The sequence below is a fragment of the Chiloscyllium plagiosum genome, unplaced genomic scaffold, assembly GCF_037043375.1.
Source record: "Chiloscyllium plagiosum isolate Xiang-an unplaced genomic scaffold, Cpla_swu_hap1 HiC_scaffold_14, whole genome shotgun sequence".
Classification (NCBI taxonomy): domain Eukaryota; kingdom Metazoa; phylum Chordata; class Chondrichthyes; order Orectolobiformes; family Hemiscylliidae; genus Chiloscyllium; species Chiloscyllium plagiosum.
Window position 1 is genome coordinate 15,126,036 of NW_028270152.1, and position 24,969 is coordinate 15,151,004.

The following is a 24,969-nucleotide window of genomic DNA, read 5'->3' on the forward strand; positions in this document are numbered from 1 at the left end:
CACAGGTTGAAGTCCTGCCTGTTCCAGAGTTTTGTTAAAACATCCCGAATGTGGAGAGGTTGTCTCCCATTTTAGGAGCGGCTAGAACCAGAGGGCATAATCTTAGAGTAGAAAGTTGCACATTTCAGAGAGAGTTGAGGAGGAATTTGTTCTCTCAGACAGTAGTGGAATTCTTTACTGCAGAGGGCTGCCGGTTCTGGGCCATTAAGTATATTCACGGCTAGATTGACAGATTTTGAATAAAAAGAGCAAAGGGCATAATCTCAAAGATTTTGTGGCACAGTGGTAGTATCCATACCTCTGAACCAGGAAGCTTGGGTTCAAGTCTCGCTTCCCAAGATGTGTCACAACATCTCTGATCAGAAGATATTAAAAAACATGTGTGATTTTCTGCCTTATCTTTGTAATCACTGTGAACCTGGGGAGTTTACACCTCACCAGATACAACAAATTAGTGCAAGTGACCCACCAAACCTGCCTTGCCAATCAGTCCAGTCGTGGCATGAACTTTCCTGCCCCCATCCCCTCCCCCGCATGAACCTTGATTCTGTGAGAGAGCAAAAACCTCTTTGTCTCTGATTAAATGTCTCTAATGATGGAGACTCCACACAGCGCTCCAAAGACTCACAAGGAGCTAATGGCCCAGAGGTATCATTGTTAGGCTATTAATCCAGAAACCCTGGTAACAATCTAGGGTTCAAATCCCACTATGGCAGATGGTGGAATTTGATTTCAATTGAAAAAGAAAATCTGGAATTAAGAGTCTGTTGTTGGGAGACACTATCTGGTTCACTAATGATATTTAGGGAAGGAAACTGCCTTCCTTACATGGTTTGGCCTACATGTGACTCCTGACCCACAGCAATGTGGTTGACTCTGAACAGCCTTTGGGCCATTAGGGATAAGCAGTAAAGGTTGTTCTAGCTAGTGATACTCAGATCGCATGAACACACTTTAAGAAAAGCCTTTGAATGCAGAAAGTTTCTTTGCTTTTTCCATAGTGAGGACTTAGCCAATTAGAGTGGACTTGCCAACCAATCAGCAGCTCCTTTTCCCTGTAGTATAAATTATTGTGATCACTCAATTTTTGTCATGCTTGTATTTGTCCTGATGGGTGTGCAGTGGAAAACCTCAGCAATATCTGTATTTGTACATTGTGCATTTATGATTCAATGTAAATATGGTCATGTCATATCTTGGCATATGGTAAATATCCAGAAACCCCTCCCCTCCATGACCACTGTTCACATGGCACTGAAGAGCAAGTTACTAACAAGTGCTGCTGCCACAATTCCTGATCTCTGTCCTCATTTTAGTTCACAGTGATCTTCCCAGATCAAATATTTGCTCTCCATTCAGAGGATGAAGAGAGTTGCTGTTTTATTGTTGATTCCCAATTGCCCTGAGGGCAGTTAAGAGCTAGCCACATGTAGTTGGTGTCCCCACACTCCTTCACTAAAGGGTATTAGCAAGGCAGGTCGGTGGATTCATAGTCGTCATTAGACTCTCAATTCCAAATTTTTATTGCATTCTGCAATGCAATTGTACCATTCTGTCATGGTGGGACTTGAACCGTGTCTCTGGAATACTAGATTAACAGCCCAGCACTGTTACCACTAGGCCATCACCTCCTCATATATGTCAAAGCTGCAGTTTGCAGAGTACAGCTGCTTAAATTGGACAGCTTAAATGTTTCCTGCTCTGGAAGGCACGTTTCTGGAGTTGCTTCATATCCTTAGCAGCAGCCAATTCTTTCTGAGCTTTGAGTCAAACCGTTTATTAGCTCTACAAAAACATCTAAACAGAATTAGGAGCGTGAAATGAAACTTTTTGGTGTCTAAGTTTGCTCCATCTGAATCAATAATCAATATTTATCAGGTGCAGCTTCTGTCAGATCCTCTGCACATGCAGACTGACTAGGTATTGGATAATTTGCTTATGTTTTGTGTGTGCAGAGACTTAGAGTGCACAGAGATCTCATAGGGAGCAAGTCTCCTGCCTCCCATCCTGTATTGACCATGTGCACAGTGGCTGAAGAAAGGCTGAGTTTGGAACTTGATGTTTCAGTCTGTATTCTCCAAGAATACAGGGCTTGTGAAGCACTGGCCAGCTCAGCTGACTTCGGGATATCAACTGCGGCTGAGTAGGCAGCTCTCTTGCCTCTGTGTTAGAAGATTGTAGATTTTTGTTGAAGCTGTTTCATTAAGTATGTTCAAGGCTGAGATTTTTAATCATAAAGGAGAGAACCCAAGGGTTATGGGAAAAAGGCAGGAAAGTGGAGCTGAGGATGATCAGATCAGCCCAGATCTCATTGAAGGGTGGAGCTGACCCAATGGGCTGAATGGCCCATTTCTGGTTCTGTAACTTACAGTCTTACAGTCTAAATCTGGACTGGCCCTCCAATGAGATGCTGAGGGAAGACTGCATTGTTGGAGGTGCCACCTTTTGCATGGGATATTCAGGTGAGACCCCAGCGTAGCCACAACCTCTCTGATCAACACTCTCTGAGTGGCTTGCAGGGCCATTTGAGAGGTATGGGAAGCATCAATCACATTGCTCTGGGTGTGGAGCCATATGTAGGCCAGACCAGGTAAAGATGACCGATTCCCCTCCCCGAAGAACAGAGGTAAACCAGATGAGGCTTCACAACAATTGTTGGTCATTTCATGATCACCATTTCTTTATATCCCAGACTTACGAATTAAAAGTGGACAGGCAGGAAGCTGGAAGAACACAGCAAGCCAGGCAGCATCAGGAGGTGGAGAAGTCAACATTTCAGGTGTAACCCTTCTTCAGTCCTGTGTGTTCTTCCAGCCTTCTGCCTATCTACTTTGGATTCCAGCATGTGCAGTTTTTTTTTGTCTCTAACCAGACTTATGAATGGCACTTAAATTAACCTCTAAAATGGTTTTACAAGCCACTCAGAGAGTGTTGATCAGAGAGGTTGAGGCTATGCTGGGGTCTCACCTTAATATCCCACGCAAAATATGGCAGCTCCAACAATGCAGCCTTCCCTCAGCATCTCATTGGAGGGCCAGTGATGGGACATGAACCCATTTTGCCAAGCATTAGATCTTTAGCATTCAACCATGGATTGGTCCGTGTACCACGCCTGCTTGATGGCGATCCATGGACAATTCAACATCAAACCTAGCAGAGCTCTTATAGCACAGAAAGAGACCTTTCAGCCCATTGTGTCCATGCTGGTCATCAAACATCCGTCTACTCTAATTCCAATCATAAAGATATCTGTAAGCATAACTGATGGATGCTTTACTTGTTTCATTATAGCAAGGTTTTGATGTACAGTCGGCAGTAGACAGCACAGACACCAAACTACAGGCCCCCAGGAGCAGCATTGATGGAGAGATGAAAATAATGCCTGCTGTTTATAATCTGTCTGAATAAATGAATCAGAGAGATTGTCAGACGGTTTGGTTAATCATTGGAGTTTAGTTAATCCCTTTCTGACCTATGTGACTATAACATCATGTTGCTAAACTGCATTCATGAGGATTTAATCATCCAAAAGTTGGCTAATTTCCACTGTACATCTATTAACAAGTTAACTATTCTATAACAGTTGCCAGCAATACCTTGTTGGACTGTATGGCGCCTGTACAACAGCCAACTTGCAATTTCTAGAGTGCAAGTCAATGTATATGTTGTGAAATTCTATCATTAATCTTTATTTGAGATGTTGCAACTGATTGTCATATATGATTTTGTGTACGCAATCCCTCCATTAGGCTACTCAATGGAAAGGGGGAGTCATCTGACAGAGGGTTAACCAAATTGCTTACTTAATCCTCATGCACTGTTGGAAGTCTGTTACATGACGGCTTGGGGCAAACCACTGAGCCACTCGGTGACAGTGTCGCCACAACATCAGGGAAGAATCCACTTTCTCGCCATCCCCCTCCCTTTCAGATCTCCCTGGATCTATAATCACAAAGGGACCTCTGAGAGGTTGGAGTTACTGTCCTGGGATCTGAGAAGATCAAGAATGCGCGATTGTAAGAAATGTGAGCAGGAGTACGCCATTCAGCCCCGCAAGCCTGTTCTGCCAATCAACAAGATCATGGTTGATCTGGACCAGGCCTTAACTCCTCTTTCCTGCCAGCTTAAGAACATGAGGGAGAGGGAAGTTGAAGGAGTTATACTAAACCTTGAATACGTAGTTTCAGGAGAATAAATAAGGGTAAGGGACAGGCTGTGGATCAGCCCTGTGGGGGTGGTTAGGATTCACCAGAAAGAGCAGTTGGGTGTTTCATTTCTTTTCATCATGCACAGGGTTGGGGTATCTCTAGCTGGGCCAGCATTTATTGCCAATCCATAGTTGTTGCTGAGAAGGTGGTGATGAGCTTCCTTCCTGAACTACCGTAGTCTATTTGGTATGGGTACACCCACAATGCCATTAGGCTAGAAGTTCCAGGGTTTTGACCCAGCCACACCAAAGGAACACAAATATATCTCCAAGGCAGGATGGTGAGAGGCTTGGAGGGGAACTTATTGGGGGGAAGGGGGGGGAGGCGGTGTTGCCATGTATCTTTAACCTTGTGCTTCTGGTTAGTCATGGTCTTGGGTTTGGAAGGTACTGTCAAAGAAAACTTGGTGTGTTATTGCAGTGCATCTTGTAGGTAGTACATGCTGCTGCTACTGGTAATGTAGGGAATGGATACTTGTGGATGTGGTGCCAATCAAGAGGACTGCTTTGTCCTGGGTGGTGTCAAGCTTCTAGAATGTTGTTGGTGCTGAGTGAGGAGTGTTCCATCACATTCCTGACTTGTGCCTTGTAGAGGGAGCACAGGCTTTGGAAGCTAGGCTTCAATGACTCTCGGATTCCTATCTGACCCGCTCTTGTAGCCACAGTATTGATATTGGTAGTCCAGTTCAGTTTCTGGTCCAGCATATTGATAGTGAAGAATTCAGTGATGAGAATGCCATTGGATGTCAAGGAGCATTGATTAGATTCTCTGTTGTTGGAGATGCTCATTGCCTGGCATTTGCCTTCTATTTGGCAAAAGTAGATACTGCAGATGCTGGAGATTAGAGTCAAAATTAGAGTGGTGCTGGAAAAGCACAGCAGGCAGGAAAATCGGGCAAAAGCTGATTCTTGATCAAGGTCTTTTGTCCAAAACGTCGATTTTCCTGCTCCTCGGATGCTGTCTGACTGGCTGTGCTTTTCCAGCACCACTCTAATCCTGTTTCCTCCTATTTGTCAGCTCAAGCCTGGATATTGTTCAGATCTTGCTGCATTTGGACATGGACTGCATCAGGGTTGAAGTAGTCACGAATGGTGCTGGACCTGTGCAATCATTGGTGAACATGTGCACTGTGACCTTACAATGGAGAGAAGGTCATTGATGAAGCAGCTGAAGATGTTATGCCATGAGTCAATGCCAGTGCCAAGCATTTGTTCATACCCTGTATGGCTCAGCTGAAGACTAGCTGAAGAGACAAACAAGTCACAAGGACATGGAGAAATTGGATTCAAAAAGTGGAATACAACTTTGGTTTGGATGAAGAGCCCTTAGAGGCTTGGATTTACATGCAGCTCTTAGAATGATTAATAACTCAATTAGCTTGTCGCACAAGAGGTCTTGATTTATTGAACACAAAACATTGTCAGAGAGTGACTGCTCTCCATCTATCAATTATTCAATGGACTGTTTGAGGTAATAGCCCTTCTTTATAATCAATACGCAAAGGTTTGGGAGTTTGAAATTGAGAACAGCATCTGTTATCCCTGAGGGCACGAAGCCTGCAACTGTACTTTGTCTATTGTAGGAGATGTTAAAAACAGTTTGAGCACCTCATGGGAATTCTTATAATGGAATCATTTTTAAACATCTGATAATTAATGGTCATAAATGGATATTGACAGGATGAGTGTGTGCATTAGGCTTTTTAATTTTATTGTGAGTCACATCATTAGTATAATATTTGTATGCCGTTCATGAGATCATCAATGTTTGTCCATTCTCCATTGATCAGTCAATCAATTGGGAAACATCTGGACACAGCTGGAAAAGCACCACACTTGGAAAGGACTCAGCAAAAGTATTAGCTTTGCTTAGTTGGCAGTCCCTGAGTAGGAAGGTGGAGCACTTAACACCAACTCCACAAAGTGAATTAGAGAGTCATAGAATCTTACAGCATGGAAACAGATCTTTTGGTCCAACTCATCCATGTCAACTATGTTTCCCAAACTAAACTCCTCCCATTTGCCTGCATTTGGCCTATATCCCTCTGAACCTTTGCCCATTTATGTACCTATCCAAATGTCTTTTAAATGTCATAACTCTACTCACATCTACCACTTCCTCTGGCAGTTCATACCACACACGAGCCACACTCTTTGTGAAAAAGTTACCCCTCTGGTCCCTTTTAAATCTTTCATCTCTCACTTAACAAACATGCCCTCTAGTTTTGAACTCCCCTATCATTGATAAAAGACCTTTGTTGTTCACCTTATCTGTGCTCCTCATGATTTTGTAAACCTCTATAAGGTTACCCCTCAAACTCCTACGTTCTGGTGAAAAAAGTTGAGCATAATAAGTCAAGCACTCCAATCGCTGCAACATCCTGATAAATCTTTTCAGAACCCTCTCTAATTTAATCATATCCTTCCTATAGCAGGGTGATCAGAAGTGGACACTGTCCTCCAATAGTGGCTTCATCAATGTCTTGACATCCCAATACCTGTAACTCAATGGTCTGACCAATGAAGGCAAGCACGTTAAATGCCTTCTTAACCACCCTGTCTGCAAGTAACACAGCTTTCAAACAACTATGTACCTGAACCCCTAAATCTCTCTGTTTGAAAACACTACCCAGGGCCCTACCATTAGCTGTATAAGCCTTGCCTTTGTTCATCTCACCAAAATGTAAGTAAACTTTATCTGTCATCCCTCAACCCATTGGCCCAGTTGATCAAGGTCTCTTTGTAATCTTAAATAACCTTCTTCAGCATCACTGTAGCACCAACCTTGGTGTCATCCGCAAACTTAATAATGATGCCTCTTAAATCTCATCTATATTGTCTATATGAATGACAAATAGCAGTGGACCCAACACCAATCCCTGTAGAACATCATTGGTCACAGGACACCAGTCCCAAAACACCAACCCTCCATCACCACCCTCTGTCTCCAACCCTCTATCACCACCCTCTGTCTCCTACCCTCCATCATCACCCTATGTCTCCAACCCTCCATCACCACCCTCTGTCTCCTACCCTCCATCATCACCCTCTGTCTCCTACCCTCCATCACCACCCTCTGTCTCCAACCCTCCATCACCACCCTCTGTCTCCTGCCCTCCATCACCACCCTCTGTCTCCAACCCTCCATTATCACCCTCTATCTCCAACCCTCTATCACCACCCTCTGTCTTCTACCCTCCATCACCACCCTATGTCTCCAACCCTCCATCACCAACCTCTGTCTTCTACCCTCCATCACCACCCTATGTCTCCTACCCTCCATCACCACCCTCTGTCTTCTACCCTCCATCACCACCTTCTGTCTCCAACCCTCCTTCATCACCCTCTGTCTCCTACCCTCCAACACCAGCCTCTGTCTCCTATCCTCCATCACCACCCTCTGTCTCCAACCCTCCATCACCACCCTCTGTCTTCTACCCTCCATCACCACCCTCTGTCTCCTACACTCCATCACCATCCTCTGTCTCTAACCCTCCATCAGAACCCTCTGTCTCCTATCCTCCATCACCACCCTCTGTCTTCTACCCTCCATCATCACCCTCTGTCTCCAACCCTCCATTATCACCCTATGTCTCCAACCCTCCATCACCACCCTCTGTCTCCTACCCTCCATCACCATCCTCTGTCTCTAACCCTCCATCAGAACCCTCTGTCTCCTATCCTCCATCACCACCCTCTGTCTTCTACCCTCCATCATCACCCTCTGTCTCCAACCCTCCATTATCACCCTATGTCTCCAACCCTCCATCACCAACCTCTGTCTTCTACCCTCCATCACCACCCTATGTCTCCTACCCTCCATCACCACCTTCTGTCTCCAACCCTCCTTCATCACCCTCTGTCTTCTACCCTCCAACACCAGCCTCTGTCTCCTATCCTCCATCACCACCCTCTGTCTCCAACCCTCCATCAGCACCCTCTGTCTTCTACCCTCCATCACCACCCTCTGTCTCCTACCCTCCATCACCATTCTCTGTCTCTAACCCTCCATCAGAACCCTCTGCCTCCAACCCTCCATCACCACCCTCTGTCTTCTACCCTCCATCACCACCCTCTGTCTCCAACCCTCCATTATCACCCTCTGTCTCCAACCCTCCATCACCACCCTCTGTCTTCTACCCTCCATCACCACCCTATGTCTCCTATCCTCCATCACCACCCTCTGTCTCCAACCCTCCATTATCACCCTATGTCTCCAACCCTCCATCACCACCCTCTGTCTTCTACCCTCATTCACCACCCTCTGTCTCCTACCCTCCATCACCATCCTCTGTCTCTAACCCTCCATCAGAACCCTCCATTCCCACCCTCTGTCTCCTATCCTCCATCACCATGCTATGCCTTCTACCCTCAATCACCACCCTCTGTCTCCAACCCTCCATCACCACCCTCTGTCTCCAACCCTCCATCACCACCCTCTGTCTTCTACCCTCCATCACCACCCTCTGTCTCCAACCCTCCATCACCACCCTCTGTCTCCTACCCTCCATCACCACCCTCTGTCTCCTACCCTCCATCACCACCCTATGTCTCCTATCTTCCACCACTACCCTCTGTCTCCAACCCTCCATCACCACCCTCTGTCTCCTACCCTCCATCACCACCCTCTGTCTCCTACCCTCCATCACCACCCTATGTCTCCTATCTTCCATCACTACCCTCTGTCTTCAACCCTCCATCACCACCCTCTGTCTCCTATCCTCCACCATTACCCTCTGTCTCCAACCCTCCATCACCACCCTCTGTCTTCAACCCTCCATCATCACCCTCTGTCTCCAACCCTCCATCACCACCCTCTGTCTCCAACCCTCCATCACCACCCTCTGTCTCCAACCCTCAATCACCACCCTCTGTCTCCAACCCTCCATCACCACCCTCTGTCTCCTACCCTCCATCACCACCCTCTGTCTCCAACCCTCAATCACCACCCTCTGTCTCCAACCCTCCATCACCACCCTCTGTCTTCTACCCTCCATCACCATCCTAAGTCTCCTACCCTCCATCATCACCCTCTGTCTCCTACCCTCCATCACCATCCTCTGTCTCTAACCCTCCATCAGAACCCTCTGTCTCCAACCCTCCATCACCACCCTCTGTCTCCTATCCTCCATCACCACCCTCTGTCTTCTACCCTCCATCATCACCCTCTGTCTCCAACCCTCCATCACCACCCTCTGTCTCCAACCCTCCAGCACCACCCTCTGTCTCCTATCCTCCACCACTACCCTCTATCTCCAACCCTCCATCACCACCCTCTATCTCCAACCCTCCATCACCACCCTCTGTCTCCTATCCTCCATCACCACCCTCTGTCTTCAACCCTCCAGCACCACCCTCTGTCTCCTATCCTCCACCACTACCCTCTATCTCCAACCCTCCATCACCACCCTCTGTCTCCAACCCTCCATCACCACCCTCTGTCTCCAACCCTCCATCACCAGCCTTTGTCTCCTATCCTCCATCACCACCCTCTGTCTTCTGCCCTCCATCATCACCCTCTGTCTCCAACCCTCCATCACCACCCTCTGTCTCCTATCCTCCATCACCACCCTCTGTCTTCAACCCTCCAGCACCACCCTCTGTCTCCTATCCTCCACCACTACCCTCTATCTCCAACCCTCCATCACCACCCTCTGTCTCCAACCCTCCATCACCACCCTCTGTCTCCAACCCTCAATCACCACCCTCTGTCTCCAACCCTCCATCACCACCCTCTGTCTCCAACCCTCCATCACCCACCCTCTGTCTTCTACCCTCCATCACCACCCTCTGTCTCCAACCCTCAATCACCACCCTCTGTCTCCAACCCTCCATCACCACTCTCTGTCTCCAACCCTCAATCACCACCCTCTGTCTCCAACCCTCAATCACCACCCTCTGTCTTCTACCCTCCATCACCACCCTCTGTCTTCTACCCTCCATCACCATCCTATGTCTCCTACCCTCCATCATCACCCTCTGTCTTCTACCCTCCATCACCACCCTCTGTCTCCAACCCTCCATCACCACCCTCTGTCTTCAACCCACCATCACCACCCTTTGTCTCCTATCCTCCATCACCACCCTCTGTCTTCAACCCTCCATCACCACCCTCTGTCTCCTATCCTCCACCACTACCCTCTGTCTCCAACCCTCCATCACTACCCTCTGTCTCCTACCCTCCATCACCACCCTCTGTCTCCTATCCTCCACCACTACCCTCTGTCTCCTCCCCTCCATCACCACCCTCTGTCTCCTAACCTCCATCACCACCCTCTGTCTCCTATCCTCCATCATCACCCTCTGTCTACTACCCTCCATCACCACCTTTTGTCTCCAACCCTCCACCACTACCCTCTGTCTCCAACCCTCCATCACCACCCTCTGTCTTCTACCCTCCATCACCACCCTCTGTCTCCTATCCTCCATCACCAGCCTCTGTCTCCAACCCACCATCACCACCCTCTGTCTCCAACCCTCAATCACCACCCTCTGTCTCCAACCCTCCATCACCACCCTCTGTCTTCTACCCTCCATCACCACCCTCTGTCTCCAACCCTCAATCACCACCCTCTGTCTCCAACCCTTCATCACCACCCTCTGTCTCCAACGCTCAATCACCACCCTCTGTCTCCAACCCTCAATCACCACCCTCTGTCTCCAACCCTCCATCACCACCCTCTGTCTCCAACCCTCAATCACCACCCTCTGTCTCCAACCCTCCATCACCACCCTCTGTCTTCTACCCTCCATCACCACCGTCTGTCTGCAACCCTCAATCACCACCCTCTGTCTCCTATCCTCCACCACTACCCCCTGTCTCCAACCCTCCATCACCACCCTCTGTCTCCTATCCTCCACCACTACCCTCTGTCTCCTCCCCTCCATCACCACCCTCTGTCTCCTACCCTCCATCACCACCCTCTGTCTCCTATCCTCCATCATCACCCTCTGACAACTATCCTCCATCACCACCTTTTGTCTCCAACCCTCCACCACTACCCTCTGTCTCCAACCCTCCATCACCACCCTCTGTCTTCTACCCTCCATTATCACCCTCTGTCTCCAACCCTCCAACCCTCCATCACCACCCTCTGTCTCCTATCCTCCATCACCACCCTCTGTCTCCTATCCTCCATCACCACCCTATGTCTTCTACCCTCCATCACCACCTTCTGTCTCCTTTCCTCCATCACCACCCTCTGTCTCCAACCCTCCATCACCACCCTATGTCTTCTATCCTCCACCACTACCCTCTGTCTCCAACCCTCTATCACCATCCTCTGTCTCCCATCCTCCATCACCAACCGCTGTCTCCCATCCTCCATCACCACCCGCTGTCTCCTACCCTCCATCACCATCCTCTGTCTCCCATCCTCCATCACCACCCACTGTCTCCCATCCTCTATCACCACCCGCTCTCTCCTATCCTTCATCACCACCTTCTGTCTCCTACCCTCCATCACCACCCTCTGCCTCGAACCCTTCATCACCACCCTCTGCCTCCAACCCTCCATCACCACCCTCTGTCTCCAACCCTCCATCACCATCCTCTCTCTCCTCCCCTCCACCACCACACTCTGTCTCCTTTCCACCACTACCCTCTGCTTCCTACCGTCAAACCAATTTTGTATCCAATTGGCAAGCTGTTCCTGAACCCATGTGTGTAACTTTACTAACTAGTCTACCACGTGGAACCTTGTCAAAGTCTTTACTAAAGTCCATGTAGACAACGTCTAATGCTCACTATCCTGTTCATACCTTATGATCATTAAGCAGGGCATTCAGTCCCGGGAGAGAGCTACAATCAGTGCAGTATTTGATTAATAACTGATCCTTGTATGGTGCTTGACTCCTTTGATGTGTGGAGAGAGCAGCTGAGTCAAGTGACTGACTCCTATCTCTCAGAGGCAAAATTCTCAAAAGAGACTTGACATGCTTCTCCTAGCTATGACTAAAGCTGCCATAGCCCTAATGTAGGGCTGCTCTTTCATTGGAGGAAGACGACTGATGGTGGGTTGACCTGACGGTCACCAAACCTCAGGCAAGAGGTGAGGTTGACAAGGTGGCACCTTTGTGGTAACCTCAACCGGCACAGTGTTGGCATCACTCTGTATCACTAACCAGCCATCCAGCCAACTGAGCTATCCGACCCTTGGGTCATGACTACAAATAGAGTGAAGGCACTGATGCTGGACCCAGTTCTGAGGAAAGGTCACTGGACCCGAAACATTTCTCCCTCCACAGGTGCTGCCAGACCTGCTGAGTTTTCCCAGCAATTTCTGATTTTGTTTCTGTAAAGTTCGCAGATGTTTGAAATCATTTGAATAAATGGTTTGTGTTTCGAACTACCTCTGCATAATAAACAAGTTATACATCAACTCAAACCAATCCCAACAGAGGTGGTGGTAGGGAGTCACACTACAAGGATTACGGTGGAGCCCAGGGCAGTGCCAGTCCACATTGACTCAGTTCCTGCTGTTTCTGCACCAGGTAGATGCTATGTCACATTCTTTTTGCAGCCCATTGCTCTTCTCTATCTCATCTATCAAAACAATTTGATTCACCCCCTCCGTTCAATTGTCCAATTGAATCACTTTGTGCCCTACCTTCACCACAGAACCCTGATTTGCATAAGATAATAATTATGCCTGATTTATACTTTGTTTTCCATCGAAAACTTACAGTGATTGTGAAGATAGAGAGAGTGAGTTCACCTTTTAATATCATTGCTGTCCCATTGCCACCCAGTGGCCTGTGTCTGAAAGCTGGATCCTGCAATTTGAACCTAGGTTGGCAGTGCAGCACAGTGCTGAGGAGGTGCTACACTGTTGGTCTCGCTGTCATCTAAACAGCCATTTAGACTGCCTGCCATGGCATCTTAGTGCCACATTTGTGGACCCCACCATACTGTCAGAAGATGAACAGGGATTTCTCTGGATACCCAGTCAAATATACACTCTCCAGCAACACCAAAATATAATTGGCCACCCATCTTGACCATTGTTTGTACCAGGAGAAAGTGAGGACTGCAGAGTGTTTGTGCCATGCTATTTTGCAGAATATAAACTGCCATACCATCCTTTAACTTATGTGACGAACTTGGGAAATTCTGAGAGAGATGGGTAATAGTCCACTTCCATCACCAGCAGCAGTGTGTACTAGCTACAAGATACACTGAACAAATTCGGCAAAGAGCATTGGGGACGGCACCCTCCAAACCCATGACCACTTCCATCTAGAAGGACAAGAGCAATAGATATATGGGAATACCAATGCTTGCAAGTCCCCTTCCAAGCCATTCACCATTCTGACTTGGAAATACATTGCCGTTCATTCACTGTTATTGGGTCAAAACCCTGGAACTCTCTCCCTAACGGTATTGCAGGTCTACCTACAGCACATGGACTGCAGCGGTTCAAGAAGGCAGCTCACCCCCCCACCTTCTCAAGGGCAACTAGGGACGGGCAATAAATGTTGGCCAGGCAACCATGCATCCCATGAGTGAATTTTTAAAAGTGATGGTGTGGAACTGCTTCTTCCTTTATTCCTTTCTGTTTTTCATACCATTGTCATTTTGCTTTCTAGTGCTAATCACTTAGAAAATCAAGATATGAAAATGTAAATATCTGGGCCAGGAGATTGTGTCTCATCACTTTCACTTTGTGACCTTGCGTTTGCAGAGGGAAGTTTCTCTTTATTCTTTCACAGGAGGATGGGGCTCATGTTGCTAAACTAGTAACTCGGTGGTCCCAGACTAATCCTTTGGGGCCACTGGGTTCAAATACCATGGCAAAATCTGAATTCAATAAAATTCCTAAAAGTGACGATGTAACTATTATTGTTACCTAATTCCCATCTGGTTTATCACTACCCTTTAGGGAAGGTAATCTGCTACTGCTCCTCAGATGCTGCCTGACCTGCTGTGCTTTTCCAGCACCACACTCTTGACTCTAACCTCCAGCATCTGCAGTCCTCACTTTCGCCAATCTGCTATCTATATCTAATCTGGCCCAAATGTGAGTCCAGACCCACAGCAAAATGATTAACTCTGGGCAAGGAAGGATGGGCAATGGAAATTGGCATAGCCAGTGATTCCCACAAATCCCATGAATGAATAAAACAGGATGCTAGTGGTGAGACACAAAAACAGAAGTTGCTGGGAAAGTTCAGCAGGTCTGGCAGCATCTGCGGAGAGAAATCAGAGTTAACGTTTCAGATCGAGTGACCCTTCCTCAGAACTGATGGTAGCTTGGAAAATATCAGTTCATGTGCAGAGGATAGAGTGGTGAGAGGGAGTACTCAGCAAATGATAGAGCCCAAAGAGAGAAAAGAACAGTTGGATAGACAAACGCGTGGATAATAATCAGCCTGGGAGGGTGAATAGCTGTTAATGGGAACTGTCAGGGGCTAGCAATGGGTTGTGTTTTTAATGGCAGACTATGTGATGGCAAGGCCTGGAGTAGATTGAGTCTGGGAGGCTGCAGGGTTCCCAAGTGGAAAATGAGATGCTGTTTTTCCAGCTTGCACTGAGCTTTTCTGGAGCACTGCAGGAGGCCTAAGGCAGAGATGTTGGCCAGGGAGCAGGCTGGGGTGTTGAAGTGGCAGGCAACGGGAAGCTCAGAGACTCTTTTGAGGAGAGAACATAGGTGGAAATGTGTTGCTGGAAAAACGCAGCAGGTCAGGCAGCATCCAGGGAACAGGAGAATCGACATTTCGGGCATAATTTCCAGCTCTGATCTCCAGCATCTGCAGACCTCACTTTCTCCTCAGAGAGAACATAGGTGTTCTGTGAAGTGGTCACTCAGTCTACGCTTCATTTCCCCAAATGTAAAGGAAACTACTGCTCATGGTGAATCCCTGCTTAGAAGGCTGCAGCCCATGAGGGGCAGGTACATTCACAGTGTTGTGAGGGAAGGAGTTCCAGAATTTTGGTGAACGAATGGCAATGTTTTTCCAAGTCAGGTTTGATGGGTAACCCGCAGCTCGTGTTGTTCCTGGGTATCTGCTGGCCTTGTCCTTTTGGATAATGGAGGTCAGGGGTTTGGCATATGGACACCTGGCGTGTTACTGCAGTGCATCTTGTAGATGATCCACACAGCTGCCACTGCAGATCAGAGGCAATGACAGTGAGTATAGTGGGTAAGGTGATAGTGAAGTGGGCTGCTTTGTCCTCAATGATATCGAGTTTCTTGAATGTTGTTGGAACTTCAATTGTCTTGGCCAAGTTTTTCACCTCCCTTATTCTTAGAAAAATGAAAGTATTGTCAGAATATCGGAAACCTTCCTGCATGGTTCCTGTGTCACGATAACATAGCAGCCAGCAGAAATTATACTCCTTGATAAACTATTTCTGGCAAGTGCAGAAAATTTCTGCGAAAACCTGGTCCTGATACTCTGAGCATCTTGGGGCTTAAACACTATATACAACAGAGAGATATTAGTATTCTTCACTTTCAGTGATTCCTAAACTTGCATGATGAAAACAAATAGTCGCACAGTGATAATAATTCATTCAAGACATCCACAAAGAATTGTTTCTGTTTGGCTTGGCTGAACCAGATCTCAAAACATTGGAATCACTCAGATCATAGGCAGGCTGGATTAATCAGTAGCGGGACATGTGCTACCCTCTTGCGAGTCCTTTGTCTAGTTCCAGCTTTTGAAATCTAATAGAGGTAAAAAGGCAAAAGGGGAACATTGTCGAGAGGCCAGTGGTTTATATCTGGAGAAGGTTACAGTTTCTCCCTTGGGTGGTGAGAAATATCTTTACCCCAGTCAGCCAGCGAGACTGAAAGCAGAACTGTGTGTATGGAGATATACATCACAGGTCCAGATGCTGGCTGAACCATTGGCTTTTTCCCAGTTATAGCATGCTTGTGGAAGAGCTGATCTTCAGTGTGTAATGGCACCAGTAGTAGCTCTTCTCTCACCTTGTGCGTACTCTGAACCAACAAGAACATGGTAGTACAATGGTACTGTTGTTGGAGGGCATGGGTTCAAATCCTGCTATGGTAGTTGGCAGGGTTTAGAATGAATTAATAAATCTGGAGTGTTTAGAATGAAGAGATAACCTTAATCGTTAGCACAAAAAGCTATCTGGTTCACTAATGCCCTTCAGGGAAGGAAATCTGCCATCTTTACCCATGTAACTCCAGATCCACAGCAATGTGGTTGACTTGTAATTACTCTCGGAAATGGCTATAGCAAATCCCTCAGTTGTAAGGGAAATGAGAGATGGGCATCTAATGCTAACCTTGCAGTGATTGCTTCTCTCGAAGCATTTAAACACTGTTGAAAGATACAGGCGAGTTGACTTTACCAACAATGTGCACACATTTCACGGGAATGAAGTGCATCCAGATGGGAAACGTGCAGGATATTACTGCTAAATTCTGGAAATCTCTTCTGGATGTGTAATTCAATTTGCCAATGACACTAAGATTAGTAGGAAAATAAGCTTTTAAGAGGAGATAAATCTACAAAGGATATGGATCGGTTAATGGCCAATAGAGTATAATGTGAAACTTTGCAGAAAGACCAGACAAACAGTAGTCTGTTTAAATGGAGAGGGATTGCAGAACTTGGAAATAGCAATCAGATCTAGGGCTCCTGGTAAGTGAATCATAAAATGTTAGTATTCATGTTCAGCAAGTGACAAGGAAGCCGAATGAAATGTTGGGGCATGTTGTGGGGAGATGGTGGCTCAATGGTTAGCATTGCTGCCTTATGATGTTAGGGTCCCAGGTTCGATTCCGGCCTTGGGTAACTGTCTGTTTGGAGTTTGCACGCTCTCCCTGTGTCTGCGGGGGTTTTCTTTGAGTGGTCTGGTTTCTTCCCATAGTTCAAAGATGTGTAGGCTAGGTGGACTAGTCAGGGGAAATGCAGGGATAGAGTAGAGGCCTGGGTCTGGGAGGGATGATATGGAATTAATGGGCCGAATGGCCTGCTCCCACACTGTAGGGATTCAATGAAAAGCAGAAATTCTTTGCTACAGTTGTACATAGAGATCACATCTGCTATGTGCTTACAATTTTGAAATGAAGATGTCATTAAGGGGAAACAGTTCGCTCAATTCACTCCTGGGATAACGGAGGAAGATTCAACAGGCTGGGGAATGGACTCGTTGGAGTTCAGAAAACTGGGAGCTGATCTTATTGAAATATATGAGGTCCTGATGGAATTTGACAGGTTAGATACAAGGGAGGATGTGTCCTCTTGTGGCTGAGACTGGAATTAGGGAACACAGTTTCAGATTGAGATGAGGGGAATTTTTTTTCTCTCACAGGTGAACATTCTTTTTTCAAAAAGTGGTAGACATTAGGTCATTGAATTTATTTAAAGCTCATTTAGATTTTGATGAGCAAGGGAGACAGGTTATGTGAGACAGATGGAAACTGAAATGGAGACCACAAACAGATCACACATAATCTTATTGAATGGTGGAATAGACACAAAGGGCTGAATGGCCTACTCCTGCTCCCAAAGCCTATGCTCCCCCACCCCCTTTACATCTCCATTCCACATTTAAGAGACATCTTAAGACATATCCTTTTACCAGTCAATCCTTGATACAATGTTAATCTCAGTCTGATAACTGCTCCGGTGAAACCTCCTCAAAGATGCTACATAAATACAAGCTGTCACTGTTGTACTGGCATTTCCTATCAGATGTCTTTTTAAGGTCATAGATTGCCAACTCAGACTGTGTCAGGGATGTCCCTGTTGGGAGAGGCGTAACCTTTGTAGCATTTTAGAAAGAGTTACAGAGTCACAGAACAGGTGGAGATAATCTGCTGGGAGTTAAGATGCAACTCCTCAGAAGAGAGTGTGGACAGTCTATTAGATTCTGGTACAGTTATCCAAAGTATAGTTTTGCAGTCTGAATACCTGACTGCAGGGATTTCAGACAGGAAACCTTTCGTGCTGGCACCTGAAGAGGGGAGATATAGTAATGCTGTCTATAACCTGGACCTGGATCAGTGGTGCTGGAAAAGCACAGCAATTCAGGCAGCGTCCGACGAGCAGCAAAATCGACGTTTCGGGCAAAAGCCCTTCATCAGGAATAAAGGCAGAGAGCCTGAAGCGTGGAGAGATAAGCTACAGGAGGGTGGGGGTGGGGAGAAAGTAGCATAGAGGACCTGCTGACTCTGCTTTATCATACCATAAAGCTCGCAGGCTATAAACCAGGATATCTGATGAGAATTCGTCTCGAGTTGACATGAATATTTTTGTCATGATTGCATCTACTGGCGAGGACCTTGTATATTGTACTCCCCATACAACTGTTAACTTTGAGTGACCTACAGAAGGGAACAATAAGTTCAAATACAAGGGGAAGGGTGTAGTCAGACTGAATGCTATTTTACCCCTCGGACATGTCTAGACCCAGGGTGTGATCTTCCCTCTGAAGAACTAACTCCGATGAGTTTAGCCAACTAGAGTCCAATGTTTAAACACCCATATCCCATTGCTTGTTCAGAGATCTTAGTCAGATATGCAGCTTTACTGAACATCACCTTTTACTTCTAACCCTGTTGTATCTGCTGCTTGAATGGAAATTAAACCTGGGATTCAAAGTTAGAGATTGCTGGTGAAACTCAACAGACCTGGCAGCATCTCTGGAGGGACAAGCAGAGTTAATGGTTTTCCAACATTTTTCAGCTCTGTAAAGTCAGACTGTACTTGAAGTATTAACTCTGCTTTCCCTCCACAGAGGCTGCCAGGAACTGCTGAGTTTCACCAGCAATCTCTACCTTTGAATCTCAGTTTTACCTTGTATTCAAACAGCAAACACAGCAGGGTTAGAAGTAAAAAGTGTGTTTGTTTCAGATTTCCTTCAATACTTCACTTGTATAAAACTAGGATTCAGTTCTTCCACCACAGACTTACTGTGAATCATGACACTGCACTGATTCTAAAAGTCGCCATAGTCCTCCTGAACCATACCACTGCTCTCTCATTAGAGAGAGATGACTGGTGGTGGTTTAACCTGAGGGTCACCACACCTCAGGTGAGGGGAGACATTGATAAGGAGAATTCTTCATGGTAGCCTCAGCTGGTGTAGGAGTTGAACCCATGCTGTTGGCTTCACTGTGTGTCGCAAACCAGTCATCCAAAATAACCAACCGTAACCTTGGTACTAACACCGGCATGTTCAACATAAACTTCAGGGACGGTTAAGCCCACAGTGAAGGCCAGGGGAATGAACAAACGTTTATACTTGCTGTGAATTATTATTCTGCAGCTGCTTGGCACCATTAACCAGGCTAGAAATTATCGCGCTCACTGTTTGTGTTTTCTTTCAAGCATGCTTTCAGGATGGAGGTGAACAGCATACAAAATGGCCGTGGCAAATGTCCACATGACCCAAACCGACCTTTTGCGAGCACTTTCATTGGTAAGCAATTTTCAATTTCCAAAGTAAACAACTTTAACAAGATCTTGATATTGAGAGCTTATGAATGTACATCATGTCTGGCAGATTTAAATGAGCCATGCTATAAGATCGACTGATTATCATAAATCATTGTTATTGTTGCTTTTCGGGTCCTGAAAATTGGTCAGGTTGCAGGTTCAGATCATAGCTACATTAGGGGGCATAACTGTCACGAGCAAGAGAGAATCCCATCATCTCCCTTTGACATTGAGCAACATTATTGTCACTGAATCTCCAACTATTAACATGTTAACATTACCATTGATTGGGTCTTACCACTGATTAGGATTGGCCAACCAACAGGTTAAGTGGGAAAGAGCAATCTGTTCCGTTCGCTCCTCCTCAACAGGATAAATGCAACCATTTTCCAGCCCTTTTCAGTTCTGAAGAAGAGACATCAGACTTAAAATGTTAACACTGTTTCTCTCTCTGCCAAACCTGCAGTTTCTCAAGCAATTTCTGTTCTTATCTTCAGCGAAGTCGCTCTTCAGTAATCTGCTAAGTGTACTTTTTCAAAGAGGCTCCAATAATCAGAATTCCCTTTTAAAGGAATCCCAATATTTCCTCTTCAGCAGTTCTTTTTTGAGATTATGCTGTTCATCTCATATAATTCCCTGAATTACATATCATCCTGTCTAAGATCAGCAACACTCTTGTGCCAATCTGTCTCTTCCTAGCTCATGGTTTGACAAGCAGTCCACAGTTTTAATCCTGTCAATGAATCACTCTTAGAAAGACCTGCACCAGGGAGATATTAAGATGGTTTTAATAGTTGAACAGAGAGACCGTGCTTCTCACCGGCCAGTTTAATGGCTGTTCCCAAAAGTCAAACCATTGTATCTAATGCGACCCTAAATGAACTAAAAAAAATGGCCCAAACAATCTGTCAGTGAGGTCGGAAACACCTTTTCCCTTCAGTCCCATGTTGCCCTGGAGGGGTGCTGTATATCACCATATTACTAGCAGCAAGCTAATACATTCCATGTGTCTCCATTAGCAACGTGGTGACCCCAGATACGAGTAAAGTACAGTCATGCCTCATTAGTGCTGTATTCCTGAATGACAAAATAGTGTGACAATGTGAGGAGACAGCAACCTGCCCTAATGCTACTGCATTCCCAACGATTGCAGTGGGACCTCATCACGCTTCTCTCACTCAGGCATGACATGGATTTGACTCCTCCCTGCTCCCCCCTTGACCTTTCACCCCCGTGCTGATCCATCCATCCAGCTAAAACCCTTGGTTGTCTCAAAGCCCATGACGTTCCTTATGGGAAGCACCATTCCTCCCGATGCTTCCATTCCCTTGGCCTGGAATTCTGAAGGAATTGAGACTCACAAAAGGTGAGGCCTTTCTGAGTTGAGGGGCAGAAAGCGCGTGACCAAATGAACAGGGTTCAGTGGAGTCAGTGGGAGGTTTTGTCGCTCCAGTAACTTATGCAGATGAGTCTTCACTCTCTCATCTTCCCAACCCACCGATCTGCAGCACTGAACTTACCCATTTGTGATATGAAATTAGTTTTTCTCGCATTGCAGTTTTAAAACATTAATTCTCTGGCTAGGCCAACATTTATTCCCCATCCCTTACCACCCAGAGGGGCACTTAAGAGTCAACCACACCTGCTGTCCAAAGACGTGCAGATTAGGTGGATTGGCCATGCTAAATTGCGCAGTAGTGTCCAGGGAATCATAGAATCCCAGCAGTGTGGAAGCAGGCCATTTGGCTCATTGAGTCCACATTGACCAGCCAAAGAGCAGCCCACCCAGACCCACTCCCAAATCTGTAACCCTACATTCCCCATGGCCCACCTACTATAGCCCGCGCATCTTTGGACTGTGGGAGGAAACCCATGCAAACACTGGGAGAATATGCAAAACTCACAGACAATCGCCCAAGGAATTGAACCCATGACCCTGGCACTATGAGGCAGCAGTGCTAACCACATATCCACTGTGTCTCCCCCCCCAGATAAGCAGGCAGGGTAGATTAGCCAAGGTAAGTGCAGGGTTACAGGGTTGGGGGCGGGCAAGGGACTGGGTCTGGATGAGATGCTCTTCGAAAGGTCGGTGCAGATGATCATCATTTAACTCATATTTCTGGGAACCCGAGTCCCCAGAATATTACCCTGGGTCTCTGAATTAATAATCTGTGATAATATCACTAGGTCACCACCTCCCCCATGTGATAGGATTGGAACTTAACCCTGTGCTTTACTGATTAACAAATGGAGATCATACAGATTGAAAGCAGGCCATTTGCCCCTTTGAGTCCACACTGACCCTATCCCTGCATTCCTGGCTAATTCACTTGGGCACTATTTGGCTCAGCCAATCCACCTAACCTGCACGTCTTTGGACTGTGGGATGAAATCCATGCAGACACGGAGAAAATGTGCAAACTTCACATAGACATTCGCCCTAGGATGGAATTGAACCCAATTCCCTGGCGCCAGGAGGCAGCAGCCCTAACCACTGAGCCACCATACCACCCAAAAGGAGCAAAAAACAACAAAGCAGTTAGTCCCTCAGACCCAGATCAGAATAGCTTTCATTATGTCTGAGATTACTGAACTGAGAGCAGGTTTGAAGAGGGCCATCATATTTTCTGACAATAGAGTCATAGACAAAAAGTGTGGCGCTGGAAAAGCACAGCCGGTCAGGCAGCATCCGAGGAGCAGGAGAGTCAACATTTTGAGCATCAGGTCTTCATCAGGACCAAAGATGATGAAGTGGTGAAGAGCTTCCTAATTAAGAACTTATACTCACCATGTCGACTCTCCTGCTCCTCGGATGCGGCCTGACCTGCTGCGTTTTTCCAGCACCACACTTTTTGGTTCTGATCTCCAGCATCTGCAGTCGTCAATTTCTCCTAAAAGACCCATAGAGTCATACAGCACAGAAACAGACCCTTTGGTCCAACTCGTCCATGAAGAATGGGAAAATGTTTGTTTGGAAAATGGTTCCACCTCCCACTGACTTATGATGAGCACATTCCACTAGTTAATACCTTCGTTAAGTCAAATTGAAAGAAGGAAGACATTGGAAAGTTGGATATTCAAGCCCCCTGATCCATTCATCTTCATCATATTGTTTCTATGGTGCCTCCCTGAGCTCACTCAGCCAATACCTGAGTACTATATAGTAACAACAATTTGCATTTATATGGCTGCGCACAGGCAAGATTGAACAAGGTTTGACACTGAGCACATAAATGGGTATCGTTGCAGTTTCTCATTAATGATGAAAAGGTTTCTGGAATGGTTTATGAGCAGGAAGGGTTTAGAGGGATATGGGCCAAGTGCTGGCAAATGGGTCTAGATTAGATTGGGATATCTGGTCGGCATGGATGAGTTGGACCGAAGGGTCTGTTTCTGTGCTGTACATCTCTATGACTGTATGACTATGACACTAAGTAGACTGTGTGGAGGAACATAGAAGAGCAGAGGGAAACAGAGAGATCTGGGAGGGAATTTCAGAGCTTAAGGTCTTGACAGGTAAAGGTAAGATTGTCATTTAAAACCATGGGTGACCAAGAGTTAGAGGAGTGCGGAAATCTTGGACAGTTGTGGGGTTGGGGTACACTGCAGAGAGAGGGAGAGGCAATGAAGGATTTGAAATCAAGGATAAGACTTATTTACAAACAAAAACAGAAATTGCTGGAAAAGCTCAGCAGGTCTGACAGCATCTGGGGAGAGAAATCAAAATTAACGTTCTCTCCCCAGATGCTGCCAGACCTGCTGAGCTTTTCCAGCAATTTCTGTTTTGTTTCTGATTTCCAGCATCTGCAGTTCTTGCGGTTTTTATTTAGTGAGAATTTTTAATGACATTTTTTTAAAAATAGGAGTCCAGGGAGTCCAGCAAATGCAGGAGTGAGGATACAAAGGAAAGCTACAATATGATATGAAACTGGACAATAGTGGCTTGAATTGAGAGGGATTGGGCAGTAGCTAGGAAGGTCCGTCTGCCGTGCAGTCAGGTGTAGAGGAACACATCCACATTATTTGACTCTATATGCGTCTCCATGCCACAGGTGAGGAGCTGTACTCCGGACTGACAGCCGATTTCTTAGGGAGGGACCCTGTCATATTTCGCAGCCTGGGATCTCGCTCAGCCATGAGGACAGAACTCGACCAGCGCATGTTACAAGGTAAATAGTGACGATCATCAGTGGCCATTTCAACAATAAGCCAAGTGCATGTTTTCATAGCGTTTCACCTTGCACTCATCAGGATAAATACAAGAACGTCAAATTCCAAACAGAGCATCAATTTATACCGCATCCAAAAAGGGTGCTGATTGGTTGAAACATTTCCATAAGATGCTATATGGTATTTAGTGTCAAACAGCTCATCACTTTGGCTGTTGACAATAGGAAGAGCACTGACTGTACTTAACCCGTCCATGTTTGAGAAACTCTCAACATAACAATGTTAGATGTGATTCCGCGATTGAATGGCACTTGCTGAACAATCACAAGTGTGCCTAGAATTGCACAACAACCAATTTAAGATTATCAGTTGGGCTCGTAATGTCACTCATTTAATGTTTGGTAGAATATGGATATATTAATGCTCAGGAATGTTATGGGAGCCAATGGCCTGGTCTTATTATCAATGGGCTGTTAATCCAGAGGCTCTGACAACCCAGGTTCAACCATGAAACCATTTCCAATTGTTGGCAAAATCCATTTGGTTCATTAATGTCCTTACCTGGTCTGGCCTACATGTGACTCTGGACCCACAGCAATGTAGGTGACTCTTGACTGTCCTCTGGGATATCGGGATGGGTAATAAATGCTGCCTAGTCAGCGATGCCCACATCTTGTGAATGAATAAAAAAATCATATTTTGCAGGGAAAAAAGTACATTTCCAGGCTTTTTTTGAATTAAACGAAAGCATTGGGGACAACAGTTCCCCTGATGCATGCTCTTAGAAATGTTTCAAACCAATCAGATTCAACTTGCAACTGTTATGCACCAGGGCAGAACCCCACCCCCACCCCCAAAATATTTTAAGAAGGTAGCCTAGATCCTAACTTTTTCTTATTTTAAAGGCAGAAGTGAAATGTGTTTTCCAGGTGTGATGCAGCTGGTCAAATCACTCAGCTTTACGCAAAACAGAATTTATTTAAACACTACAGTTGAAACAAAAGAAAGCAGAATTTAGAATCACTTAACTATTGGAAAACTTAACCAACCCAATACAGCAACTTAACTAACTAACTGTTTCAATCTAGTAACATCCCATAAACACATCCCTTGGCAAAAAGGTAAATTCAAACACAGATTCTTACAGGCAGGAGGGAACAACATCCAGAGAGAGA

At 46.1% G+C, this 24,969-nt stretch overlaps 1 protein-coding gene across 2 annotated transcripts in view; it reads left to right on the plus strand.

The window, feature by feature from the left end:
* The window catches only part of sema3g (semaphorin 3G), a 194,635-nt gene that overhangs the window by 122,620 nt on the left and 47,046 nt on the right, over window positions 1-24,969 (plus strand). For both annotated transcript variants that reach the window (XM_043707662.2, XM_043707661.2), the window contains exons 5-6: window positions 19,517-19,607; window positions 23,677-23,793. In XM_043707662.2, the coding sequence (XP_043563597.1) occupies window positions 19,517-19,607; window positions 23,677-23,793 (208 nt within the window). The remainder of the gene's footprint in view (window positions 1-19,516; window positions 19,608-23,676; window positions 23,794-24,969) is intronic.